The sequence below is a fragment of the Labrus mixtus genome, chromosome 6 (genome assembly GCF_963584025.1).
Source record: "Labrus mixtus chromosome 6, fLabMix1.1, whole genome shotgun sequence".
In the NCBI taxonomy this organism is placed as follows: domain Eukaryota; kingdom Metazoa; phylum Chordata; class Actinopteri; order Labriformes; family Labridae; genus Labrus; species Labrus mixtus.
The window spans coordinates 26,062,713-26,075,984 of NC_083617.1; the positions used below are offsets into that span (position 1 = coordinate 26,062,713).

At 40.4% G+C, this 13,272-nt stretch overlaps 1 protein-coding gene across 1 annotated transcript in view; it reads left to right on the forward strand.

Annotated features, from left to right (window-relative positions):
* The window catches only part of LOC132975870 (gamma-aminobutyric acid receptor subunit pi), a 63,332-nt gene that overhangs the window by 5,948 nt on the left and 44,112 nt on the right, over positions 1 to 13,272 (forward strand). The window contains exon 2 of the mRNA XM_061040713.1: positions 10,111 to 10,200. Coding sequence (XP_060896696.1) covers positions 10,148 to 10,200 — 53 coding nt within the window. The 5' untranslated portion in view covers positions 10,111 to 10,147. The remainder of the gene's footprint in view (positions 1 to 10,110; positions 10,201 to 13,272) is intronic.

The window sequence follows — 13,272 nt, forward strand, 5'->3', positions numbered from 1 at the left end:
ATATTGCATTCCTTTATATTTTCAATTGTTTTTTTTAAAACTATGGACGGATTGGGACAGAGAAAAAAAAACTTTAGTCCACAATTCATTCATTGGATCGGTAAGTTCATTGGTGGAGCTCTGACTGTTCAGGCAGAGACTGTAACGGGTAGTGTTTTGAACCCATAAGCATCACACTTGTTCAGTTCAGCACTGAGGCCAGAAGCCCAAAAAGTCCAGAATCCTGACTGGTCAGGAACAAACAGAAATGGATGTGTGAGGCTCGAAGGTGTCTGACACACACTCACACACTCACACACAACAGTACCATGTAACAGGAGGCTGAGGACGAAAACCGAGGAGACAGCAAGATGGGCAACTGGTAAGAAGTCTGCTAAAGTGAAACTCTCTGAGAGGGCAAAGACAGATGAGAGGCTGAACTGCAGTGAGTGGGTAAAAAGTAGAAGCTTTGATACAGGTTTGATGAGGTGCAGCTGTGTGCACAGGTGAGCAGAGTTGAGCTCGATTATGCAGAGGCAGGGTGAGAGTGAGCGGGTTAGAAGAGGAGCTGCACTGTGACATAGACGTTCAGATGTTTGTTGGGATATGGATTATATCACTGATGTTAGACGTGCCCTTATAAACAGGAACTGCAATTAGGTCTGATCTACATGAAGATTACGTGGAAATAACTACTTTAAGGTCAACTAGTCAAAATCATTTAATTTATTGAACTAATTTAAATGAGCAATCTGTTATATATATAGATATCTACTGAATGAAATGATAAAGTGAGTTTACTATATGATCAGACATTAAAGAAACATGCTATGTTGAAGTGCTGGCTTCTCTGACAACAATGCAGCAGCCAGTATGTCCTCCTTCTAACTTTAGATTCTGCTCCTGAATGCTCTGGATTTGTTTGGACCAGAGAAGGTAGGCGGTTTTAAGGCACCCCCACACGGCCGTTTTGGACGCCCCTCAGTTAGCCTGACTAACGGCAAACCAACAGGTGTTGCAGCGATGGAAGCGGGCAAGAGAGCTGGTTCAGATAGAAGTGATTGTACCCGACCTAAAAAAAAAATATATATATATATATATATATATATGGGTATATATGAAGTGCACTACAAGCCATTCTGTGGCACTACAAGCTTTACATTAGGATCGGTTTAAGAACTTTCAACAAACATTGCTTAAACTTAAGATCTGTGAGGCCTAGAGATAACATTTCTACATAATAATTAATTAAATATGACAGCTGGTTTTCAGCTGCAGCTCTGAACTTAACCTTGTCCCAACTACTTTTTGAGTTCAGAGTTAGTTACCATGGTGATAAAGCTAGGTTAAAACTCTTCAGGCTCAACAGATCCGGCTTAACCTCTACAATCTCGCTTCATTGTATACCCTGCCTGGAAATATTTCCTGCATTTATCAAACATTATGATTGAATCAACAGCTTCAAAGCTTTGCTACAGAAAGAGAACAGAAACGTGTGCTATCATTAAGTCTTGGTTATGACATAAAGAAAAGACAGTAACCGGGGGGACAGGCTGAATTTGGGGATGGAGCTATGAGGCCACAGAGGTTGACATGCTACTGATGTGACTCATACAGTACGCCTTGAATAAGTACATTGAAGAGCAACAAAGGGAGGAAAATCCAGAGACTTAGAAGAAGTGACTCAGTTCTGCTTGACATTTCTTTTTATATTTGCCGCTGCCCTCTTTCAAGTCAGTTTAATGTCATGTTTCCAACAGTTAGAGCCACAGTTGAACGACAGGCTTCACTTTGGAGGACTGTTACCTAGTGGTGGGCGATATAACGATCTTAGATCGTGAAGGATTTTAACGTGCTGACGATCTGCCAAAGCAGAGAGATCGTAGAACCAGGCTAATGTGTTTATTCATTTATCTTGCTGCAGTTTATGCTCCGACACAGACTCGTCTCCCTCCCTCCTTTTTTGCTTCGCAGTGGTGAAAACGAAAACGAAACTTAAAAGTAAAGTCCACAAAAACAACTCCATCTCGGTTATATGCAAATGTTATGATATTTTTCCAAACCGACACGACGTGAGCAACAGTTAACTTATCTGCATAGTTTGCACAGTTAAGTTTACATCTCGGATAGCGACACAAGAAACTGTTTAACGAGCCGGAGAGACATTAACAGTCAGCAGAGTCAGTCAGACAGAGCGGAGCTCAGACAGACACTGATGAGAGATATAACCCCAGGGTTTAAAATGTTGCTGTCGGTGTTTTCTGCTCTCTCTCGGTTTTTAAAAGTTACTATCATCCTCTCCACCCGAAGCTCACCTGTTGTGATAACCAAATTTATAGGGATTACACTAAACGACGTCACACGTTGTGTGCAGCAGGCAGGTGAGAGTGAGTAACCATGGTGACTGTCTGTCAATCAACAATGTCCCGCCCCCTCTATGAATAAAACTCTTCTTTCAGTAAAACTTACTTTGATCATGTGTTACAGAATGAACACATTCTGAATTATGTTTGATTATATATAAACAAAACTAAAGTTAGTCCAATGATGTCATAAAAAACACAGCCTATAAACAAAGGCTGCAGAGCCGATATGAAACTACAGCTGTAGGAACTCTGCAGGGCTAAATAGAACAGAAACACAAGAACTTGAAGTCTACATGTTTATAAATGAATGCATCACTGTGTGAAAATGTTCCTGATGAACATAAAAAGAGGACACATAACTAAATCATAATTTCAAAGTGGTGAGGAAAACCTTCAAATTGTGCATAAATATTGATCAAATTGAGGGAAAGACATTTCTGTTGCTAAAGATCTTCTGGGTGAGACCTCCAGACCTCCTACAAAGATGTTTTTCAAATAGATTAAACTTGTCAGCACAGTTTTTGTGCATTTAAAAACATTATACAGGGAAATAAGTTTGGTTGAACTGGTCAGTAACTTACATATTTGTCTAAAGGTCAGTATGAAAAAAATCGTGATAAAATCGTGATTGTGATTTTGCAAAGAAAAAATCGTGATATGATATTTTCCCATATCGCCCACCTCTACTGTTACCCATCATCCCAAGTTGGACTGTTCCTCACCTGGACGTTCACTGAGCTCAGGCGGGTGTCTGGAGAGATTTAAGAGACTGACAGGAGAGGAGATATCCGAGCCTTACCTCAGGCACTGCTTTGATGATCAGGGTAAAAACAGTGGTAGTCAGCAGACAGCTCTCTGTGCGCACGACTGTGCTTCTATTTGTATTTAAGTTGTTTTAGTTTGAACACACTGATAATGTAAAATCAGGCCCAAAGAAAGGTGTGCCTTATATGGAGATGGCTATCACAAGGAGGTTGTTGTACTGATACTTATACTTCTTAGCTTGATGGCTTATCTTCCAATGATACTTGTCCCACAAAATCTCAGGAGATCCAACCAATGAGAATCCATGGCATTTAAACAACCCAAGACTTTTTTCTTATACAGTATGCACAAACATGAGGCTCAGTGGTAGAGTCTGATGTGTCCTTAACCCCAAATTGCTCCTCCTGCTATGTTGGCGGCGTATGAATGTGTATGAATGGGATTTGTTAATACTGATGGACACTTTAGAAGCCTCTACCTTCAGTATGTGAATTTGGTGTGAATGTGTAGGTGTGACCTGCAGTGTAAAGAAGTACTCTGAGAAGTCAGAAGACTAGAAAAGCGCTTTACAAGCTCAAGTCCATTTATCATTTACCTTGACAATTAGAATTTCAGGCAGACTGTCCCTTCCTGAGTTGCTTGTTCACATATCTATCCTACAGCAGGAGATTATTGCTGTCAGAAGAACACAAAACATAATGAAGCAGTTACACAACGTGCAGAGTTACAAACGTTGCAAGCAGTCTACGTATGGTTGTGGGTCGATATAAACGTCACCACCCCGTCCTGCTCGCTCGCTCACGATGTGTTTTCCTGAATAGAACCTGCTGCGTTCTCACCTCCGCTCATTCTGACTTCTTGCGGAAAAAATTCAGCTGTTGAAGTGAAGAATTTGGCTTTTTGTGTTCACACATGCAGCTCACTTTAAGGAGTTTTTTCTGCGAATGTGAAAGCACCATCAATAGATAAATAATGAGAGTTTGGAGTGTCCGAAGCTTTTGTCAGGGTTAGAAATTAACAGTAAACATTCTAAATCATAAAATAATTCATCAGTAGGACCTTGTACAATTATAGAGATTCTCCCTGCATTCCTTTTTCTGGAAAAAATGGTCTTACAGGTTGTCAGCTGGTTACAAGTCTATTGCATCGATTCTGTTGAGGTTTCTTTTTCATGCAGTGGATTAAAATCCACTTCAGATCAATATGTGTTGGCTGATGTTTCCATCGAAGCACTGGAGCATGCTAATGATCTTTTTGCAGGGTGCTTTCTACTACAACAATCAATGCAGATCTGAATTTTTCCCTTTTTGCCTCCGACACTATATCATCACTTTACATCCACAACCTTTTTTTGTGTTCATGCGCCTCCTTTATTTGGCAAAATTATTATTTTTAAAGGGAACATATCATGAAAAATCTACTTTCACAGTGTTCTTGAACATATATTTGGGTAACCTGAGTGTCTACTGACCCACAAAATGTGAAATAAAGTGCGAGTTGGCAAGTTTATTTATATAGCACATTTCAACAACAAGGCAATTCAAAGTGCTTCACACAAGACATCAAAAGCATCATGACAGAGGAAAGAAAAGAAACCCATGGATAAACCCTTCCAGTCCTTTGTTTGTGGTCTGCGTAAGTCTTACAACACAGAGAAAAATGCTCTGTTTCAAATTTGCTCAACTTGTGATGTCACAGTGGGACTCTGGTAAAAAAAGAAAAAAAACCCTCCCCTCCCCTGATATCTCCACCCATGGACTCCATCCCCAGCCTAGAACAAAACTTCTGCGCAGGTCGGCCATTTTTTTTCTCGCTACAGAGGAGTGATGTCTCCTGGGAAAACTCCAGAGGGGTTCATTGAATTTAAAGAGACACACACACCAAAACGGAGCAAAAAGTAGTTATATTTTGACCAAAGCACAGCACAGATGTTTCATTTAGACCACAGGGGACTGTTTGAAAAGGTGGAATAGTGGGATAATATGTCCCCTTTAATATACAAGTTGTCGTCTTGATTATTTTGGGGTTAAATATATAACACCATAGGATGCATCAATCATTTCATTGTAATGATATAAATAAGTCAGACATGGTTAAAAAAATCATCCCCAGTCCCCTCGATGGTTCTCCATGTTATATAACGCGCTCTAATGTACCAGCTGAATGGCTTATTCAGACCTTTTAATCTATTAACCATTCTGCATGTCATACATAATGGCGTTCCTCAGCGGGGGTCCAGATGTAAGTGCTGGGAGAGATGAACAGAATACACAAAACATGTAGTTTAAGATCCTATCATACAAATAGCAGATTGTAGCTTCTAATTGTAGGAGCATGGGGAAAAAACACTACGCGTTTGTATCAACGTTTGCATTTTAACTCTTTTTTTTTAAATGCTGAAAATACATTGCAGTTAATCCCCGTAACCGTGCTGTCCTCTGAGTGCGTTTGATTTCCAGCCCAATTTATTCGTCCTCCAGTGCATCACTCAGAGAGTTACACTTGTTTTCATGCATTCTTAATCGAGCTTAAATTACTGTTGAGTGCTACACTGCGGAGTGCACTAAGAGCTTAACTGATGCAAGATTTTAAAACTGATATGATTGAAGAAGAGAAATAATTCACTCATTATGATTATGGCGTGGGTATGGTGTCTCTTTTTAAAGCTGTAATAAAAATAAAACCTTTTTTGTTGTACATGTTAAACCACCCTCTGTTTAGCTGTGAAGCTCTGCTGCATGTGCTGCAGACAATGGAGCAAAGTATTCTGCCTAATTTGGTTTTACAGAAATACAATACGTGAAACGACCATGACTTCTGAAGCTATGCATTTTGAACTGGTGACAGAAATAATGACAAGTCAGCACAATGGAAACAGTGAAACATGTAGAGTCAATGAGACATTAATTAATTAACATGACATTAATTGTGAGTGCTTAATGGGTCACGCAGTCAAGGGACTGACACCCAAGAGTCCAGACTTTAAACCCTCTGCGAAAGTCAGTCTTGACTTCATTTATGTCATGCATTTATTGGGAATTGGCTCTTGCCATATTTGAATAGTATGAATTAGTAATGAGAAACTTAACTCAAGTAACCTAACCACAAACTTATCTTCAAACCTAAAGCAGGAACAAACTGCAAGATAACCGGGTCAATTTAAGGCTTGATTCCCCCCTTCTGACAATCCTAAGCAATCACAGTTTTTTAATGGCTTTCTTCAGATTATCTTGCCAGAATTTCCTGAGTTGTGTTTCTGATCTGATCTCATGTTGTGTCGGGTGAACCACGAGGACAGCCGAGCATGCAGTGCATGAATGAAACGATAGCTAATCGTAAAGCGAGGTGACTGAAGGAGGAAGATCAACGGCCGCAGAGAATACATTTTTACTGATCTCCAGTTTGCACCGTAAAATCTACAGCCCATCCTCATGCTGTCTCCACATTATTATCTAAAGCTGAACTTTTATCTTTGTCAATTGTCAGTTAAACACAGTCGCAAATTCTTCCTGGCAATCATCCGCCAAGTTTGTTTACTCTAAAGTCGCATTTGACTGTGAGAGAGATCGCAACATTTCCAGTTTTTAGAGTCAGGACTCTGGTAGTTGGCGTACAGAGTCTGATAGTGTGGTGTGCTCTTATGGTCACATCTTTACCCTCCACACTATAGGAACAAAATTGTTCAATCTTCTTCGTCATAGGTTGGGCCTCTCACATTTTCAAAATCTGTTAAGATGTAAAAATCTTTAAATGTGGGCCAGACATAACCGGGTAGTTTTGGTTCACAAACCAGACTAAACTGTGATTTGTTTTCAGCCTGACCCAAGTGTTTGAAAGGATTTCCTCTTCTTCTTGTAATTGTACTTTCCTCTGGTGTTCCTGCGGTGCCAACAACATGTAATGCAGTTTGAGAGCTACCTTTTTTTTTGTTTTTATATCCTACTCATTCAGGAGCATATATGCTGATTAGGCCTGAACAACATGAGAAAGATGCAATGTGCAATGACATTATTCAATATAACTATGAGATTTGAAAGATCTGAAGGGCGCTAAATCAACAAATATTAAAGAGTTATTTATTACACACCTGCAAAATGTCCCAAAATAAATCCCTAAAATCAGATGTTGTCTCTTCTTATCTGGCATCAGTTAATCTGAGGGTTACTAGTAGCTTGACCTTAACATGACTGCAGGTTTTTTTCTTTTTTTCTTCTGCTTGTATGAATCTAGACTGTCTAGTCTGTCTCTCTCCGATCATGACCTGTCAGCTCTCCACTTCCTGAATTGTGTCTTGTAACTAAAGGCATGATGCAGAAAAAACTAGGAAGGAAAATTCCGATGTGACTCGTGATGGGAAATACATCTGCATGATGATTCCAAGAATATGTATGAAAAAAAGAAGGAAGCCATCTGCAGTTAGACTCCGTGCATTATTTACATGAAGTGAACATGAGTCATAAAGCATGTGTGTTAAATGAGATCATCAGCAGAGTGAAACATTGATGCACGTCTGTCAGGAACACTCATGTCATTTATCGCAGCCCGTTTGACTGTGACAAAGTTGACAGCAAAGACATTTAACAGAAAGTGGGCCATGCTGCATCATCCCAATGCTTTAAGAGCGCTAGTAGTCTGTAGTTCAATCTCTATAATTACAGAAAAGTGCACCCTGAGTTTATTTTGATATAGATTCTGTGAGCTTTGCAGAGTCATACCGCCAAGATGTAATGTCTGGAGATCTGTCAAAAGCAGCTTAGACTATGAGTTCATGTTAACATTAAAAGTGTGGTCCTAAATGTCACTTTCACTTGTGCTGTTAAATGATAATTATAGTATTCTTAACACTGGGACCTATTTGTTTTACATATTTGGGGAGTAAATGGGAAGATTGGCAGAATTGCTCCAGTTGATTGCCTCAGCCGGCAACAATGAGGCAGAGTGTAATTGCTGGGATGAATTTGTGTTCAGTAAGAGAGTTTTTTTTTGCCTCTCAGGAACAGGTTGTTATTATTTTTCTCATTAAGTTTTCAGCAACATCATGGGAAATTACCCTACAAATAAAGAGAAGGTATTTCTTTTACAGAAACAGGTAAATCTTTGCTCTTCTCAAAATCACCAGACTCCATTTAGAAAAGTGATTATTCCATCACGCAGACAGAACATGAGAGTTTCAGATTCACTGATGACTAGTATTTGATCAAAACTAACGATTAAAACACAAAGGTTTCACAATAACAAAGTTATAGAGGCAAAGGTAGACCAACACCTCCATGTTCTTCAAGATCAAATTCATGTTTTGTTTTTTTATCAGTGTAGTCTGTTGTCTTTAAGAGAGTGGTGTGAAAGCTGTGTCTTGCTCTTTCTGAGATGGTCAGTAGAAAAAAACAACTTTTAGTGGAAGCACTTTGATTTGGAGCATTTGCCCTGAATACATTTTCAAATTTCAGCCATTACAGCCTTCCTCGTGGCTGCTGGCTGACTCATGCAGTTGTAGTAATTTTAAAAGTTTTTTTTCCTTTTTGTCATTAAGAACCTTATCTATATATTCATATTCATATAAACAAGTTACAAAGTGCTTTACAACTAATAAAAGCCCAAAACAATGTATCACAAATTCACAATGAAAGCAGATTATTAGGGAAAAAAACAAGATACCTGTGCTCCAATCAAAGGACAAGTGCCCAGTGAAGACACCCCCAACCCCAGCAACGCCCCCATGCCCTACTGATAAGTTGCATAACCCACCACATGGCCCCTTTTGCCTCCACAACCCAAACAGCCCTGCCAGCCCTCAACAAACCAAGGCTCCGTTCATGAGGGCCAGCCAGGAAGTGACAACGACTATTCTAACCTAGCCTACCTCATGGCACCCATAACTCCCCCTGAACCCAACCATGCAGACCAATGGGCAGCAAGAATCAGGATACCAACCCCCTTCACCTGTGTCTCTTCTAGTCTGCTCTGCGACAACTCGGGAAGGCTGACAGCGAGCCCCAGAGCCCTCCCCCCTCCACACCATTAGACCCTAAACATGTAAAAATATGGACCAGGCTCAAAATACCAGAATAACCTTTAACCCTAGCTGTGATTAGAGCAAGTCGCACCTTCTACAGAGCCACACCACCATGCATCAGTATTATGTAACCAAAGCTGTAACATTACAACCAACAGGTCTCACTGTATTTCACGCCCACTCCTCTGCAAAGCCACTTTTAACACCCTGACCACAGAAGTCTACTGAAATGAACTGAACATTAAATATTTTCTCGGCCCAGCTTGTCGTCCACATTAGTCGGGTCTCTGTGCTGAAGTCATTCTGGTCTCTGAAGGTTTTCTGTCTGCTTTCATCTCAAAAGATGCATGAGGGAAAAAGAGAGAGAGAGAGAGAGAGAGAGAGAGTGAGAGAGAGAGAGTGAGAGAGAGAGAGAGACAGAGTGAGAGAGAGAGAGAGAGAGAGTGAGAGAGAGAGAGACAGAGAGAGAGAGAGAGAGAGAGATTTCCTTTGAAGGAAACTGCGTTATTACTTTTCATCAATGTCTGGAGCTTTCAGACTTGGAGTTGGGGTGAGGTCTGTAAGAAGAGGTCATTGTGCTGCACACAGACACTCCCTACGGCATGTCAGAACTGTAATTTGCTGTTGTGAAGTTTAGAAATACAGTATGTCTGTAAATAAATCCTGCATTTCAGTCTGTCAGAGAGTCTATTAAAGATAAGCCAGTGGCACAGAAGAAGCAGCATTACCTGGGAGATAGATATCATCTCAGTGTAAAACTAATCATGGAAAATGCAGACTGTAAAGATTAAAATCAGCATCAGACTATCTGCTGTGTGTACCAGCTGATACAGTTTAATATCAGGAAGGTGTAGGCGTCACTGGATCGGCACAACACCGCACTATCTCTGTTTCAAACGGAGATAAAAAAGTATTTTATGCATCTACTATCATCGCTTGCATCCTTCTAAATTGCATGTTATTGTCCTTTGTGTGCTTTTATCACAGATAAATTCCAGCTGGTGTCTCCGCTCAACTTGCAGCCATGGCTTTCTCTGTATCTGGAGGGACCGTGTTCACCATCCTCCTAATTAGCAGGTAAGACGGCTCACAGAAGGAGAAATGCACCCGCTGGGATGTTCAGCCACTAAGCTCTCCAAGTGCATAATCATGTCATGTCAGATTCTAAATGTATACCAACCAGTGCAACCAGTGCGTTGTTTGTTTAGAGGAAGCTGAGGAGAAGATAGAGAGGTAATCAGATGTATCATTTTCTTGTGAAGCATCAATACTCAAAAAACAACGCCCCATGCTTTACACGAGAAGCAAAGACACCCCTTTGACACATTCTGATCACTGCTGAGCAGAACTGATGAGGCAGCATCCAGCATCACATGTTTCAGACTTGCATACAGTTGTTGTTATAATCCCTGCAGAGGTCACACAGAGAGAATGATGGGATGTTTTGCTGATGTTACCGTGAAGAGAAGCCTGTCGTCGTCATCTTGCAGTTTGTTTTCAGAGCAGAAAACACACTTTCGCTGCACATTCCAGATAAACCCTCTGGGTCTCGCTGGATCCCGCTTTAAGATATTCTATGTATAGTGCAGCGCTACTTTGCACCATCAGCTCTGGGATTAATGTGCAGTAACACGTTGCCTGCTGCATTAGTATGTAGTCAAATTCATCAGCTTTTACTGCAAATTCCATACGCCAAACTGTGACTGTTCATACATGAAATGAATAAATTCATGAGCCTGTAAGCTCTCACACATCCCATAGGGATTTTGGTTATTGCTGTGTTTCAGTCAGTTGAGTTGGTCGACATATTTGGACTACATTAACATGTCTGAAAATGTTATGTTAATGTGAAAATAATTTTTAAATGTAGCAATAGCCGATAACAGAGACAGCAAGAGACACATTGTGCTAAAAACCAACACCCACCAGTGGAAAAAGAACTTCTGCAGTCATGTACTTCGAGCCTTTTGCAAGGATTATTTTAGCATCTAGCATCTACCAATAATTTAAGTTACTATTAAAAGACTCAAGGCCTCACTCACAAAAGGATTGAGTTGGTTTTGCGCCTGCTAAAGTGCAAATGAAGCAAGGAAAGAAGGGCACGGTGCTATTTGTGCTAATTTAAATGAATCATTTTGGGGCCAAATATTTATTGCCATGAATATCTGATTCCCAAACAGAAGCGCGAACAGCCATGTGCAGTTAGGGCGACATTTTACTTTCTGCGGAGAGTTGGTGGCAACTGCGCAGCAGTATTTATAAAGGATGTCACAAGCAAAGGTTCCAGTGATCAGTACAAGTATTCCACCTTTGTATAACAAAAATAAATCATTTGTAAATAAAACTTGTGCATATTACTCAGAGATTACTGTTATTATAAGAATCAGGGGTTAAACCAGTTTGAGGCTGCCAAAAGATCGACCACAGCACATACGCACACACAGTGTCCAGCTGTGTGGAGACGGGCTGGGTCATTTCACAGGTGGTTTTATCTGGTCGAGATGTTCTTGCTGGTTTGTTACAGGGATAAAGCTTTATTAAACACGGTGAAAGCTGTTCCACATCTGTCGAGACTTGCCTGCACATTAAACTGCACACAACGTGTCCTCTCCCAAACTGCTCGGCTGTCAGGATGAGAGCGCACAGCTCCGCTCTTCACAGCAGAATGAGGAGAATACCATTAGTGCAATAAACGTTGTGAAGTGGACCTCGAAACAGATCAGATAGCGAACGTTATTGGTGCACAATTCAGAGAGCTATTAGCGGACTCAATCTATCCCTGAAGAATCCCCCTCTTAATATTGTTGGTTTGTCTTTAAGTGTCTCTTCTCCTTACTTTGTTGTTTTTGCAGAAAGTATCCGAATGTTCAGAACTGAAATACTTTGATATGATACTACTGTATAATGAAATCTCCTGAAGAGATCAACATTTAAAATAACAACGATTACATAACTATGGCCGGGGCTGAAACTACAGTACAAGCGTTTTAAAATCCAGGTTGCATCATGCACACAGAAGTCACCTCACAGATTCCCTTCAGTCTAATCTCCGATATGAACGCTCAAATGATGCAGTTTGTTATACAGTCTGTTGTTCTTATTGATTCTAAAGAACTTTCTAATGAAAGAGGCAGTTTCTTAATAAGTAGCATTGTGTTGTTGAATAAAGTGGGTCTCATGGCAGTTGGTGAAATAGTTTGTGCATGTGTGTATTTCAGACCTTTGTGTGTGAGCAGGATGTTTCCCCTCAGTGTCATTAAGTATCTAAACATGTGGTTCATGACAAAGTATTTGTAAAAAAATGTCATACTTTAAACACAAGGATGGTCATTTTCCAAAACTAGCATGATTTTGAAAGTAGCATTCCCTCAGTGCTACATCCACCCCCTCCCCTCTGTGCTCCTTTTAAAGCCACGCCCCCTCACTTACATGCATGAGTGCCATTGCTCCAGAAGCGAACCTCAGCTCATCTCTTGCATTGTGTAGAAACTACGTCGTCTCATGTCTCATTCAGCGGTAAGTACACTCTCAGTATAAATCGGTGACGCGCTTTGAGTGTGGGTTAGAGCACACAAGAGGTAGAGAGCGAGCAGGGAGACAGGGAGGCGTGTGATTGGTTCATCAGATTGTTACCTCGTGGCAGACATTGGTTGAAGTTTTTACAGGCTTACAAACTGATACAGATGATGGATTTCCTTCTTTTCTTTTTCAGAGAACATGAGTTATTAATCTTTGTCAGGACCTAAAGACAATTTCAACCAAAATCTTAAAAAGTGGATCTGGAGGAAATTACCAACCCTGACTTTGAGCCCCAGCATGTAGAGTCTGTGGGAAGTATGTTAGCATTGCTGAGGTTAGCATTTAGCTCAACTTTACAACTTGCACTCATGCTTAAGTCTTAAACATTCATGCAGGTAAATAATTTGTGTCTGTTGTGTCCGTCTAGTCTCATTCAATCCATGAATACCTCTTTGATATGTAATAATATCAGTAAGAAATACTGTCAGGACTAAGTCGTGCTTTGTGCTCAAGCTTGTGGATAATTGAATCCCATTTGAAATGAAGAAGAAACAATCGAGCGAGCAGCTTGACCTAGTTTTGCTCTTCAGCCGGTTTCAATTGAAAAACAGAACAATTGAATTTATTTTT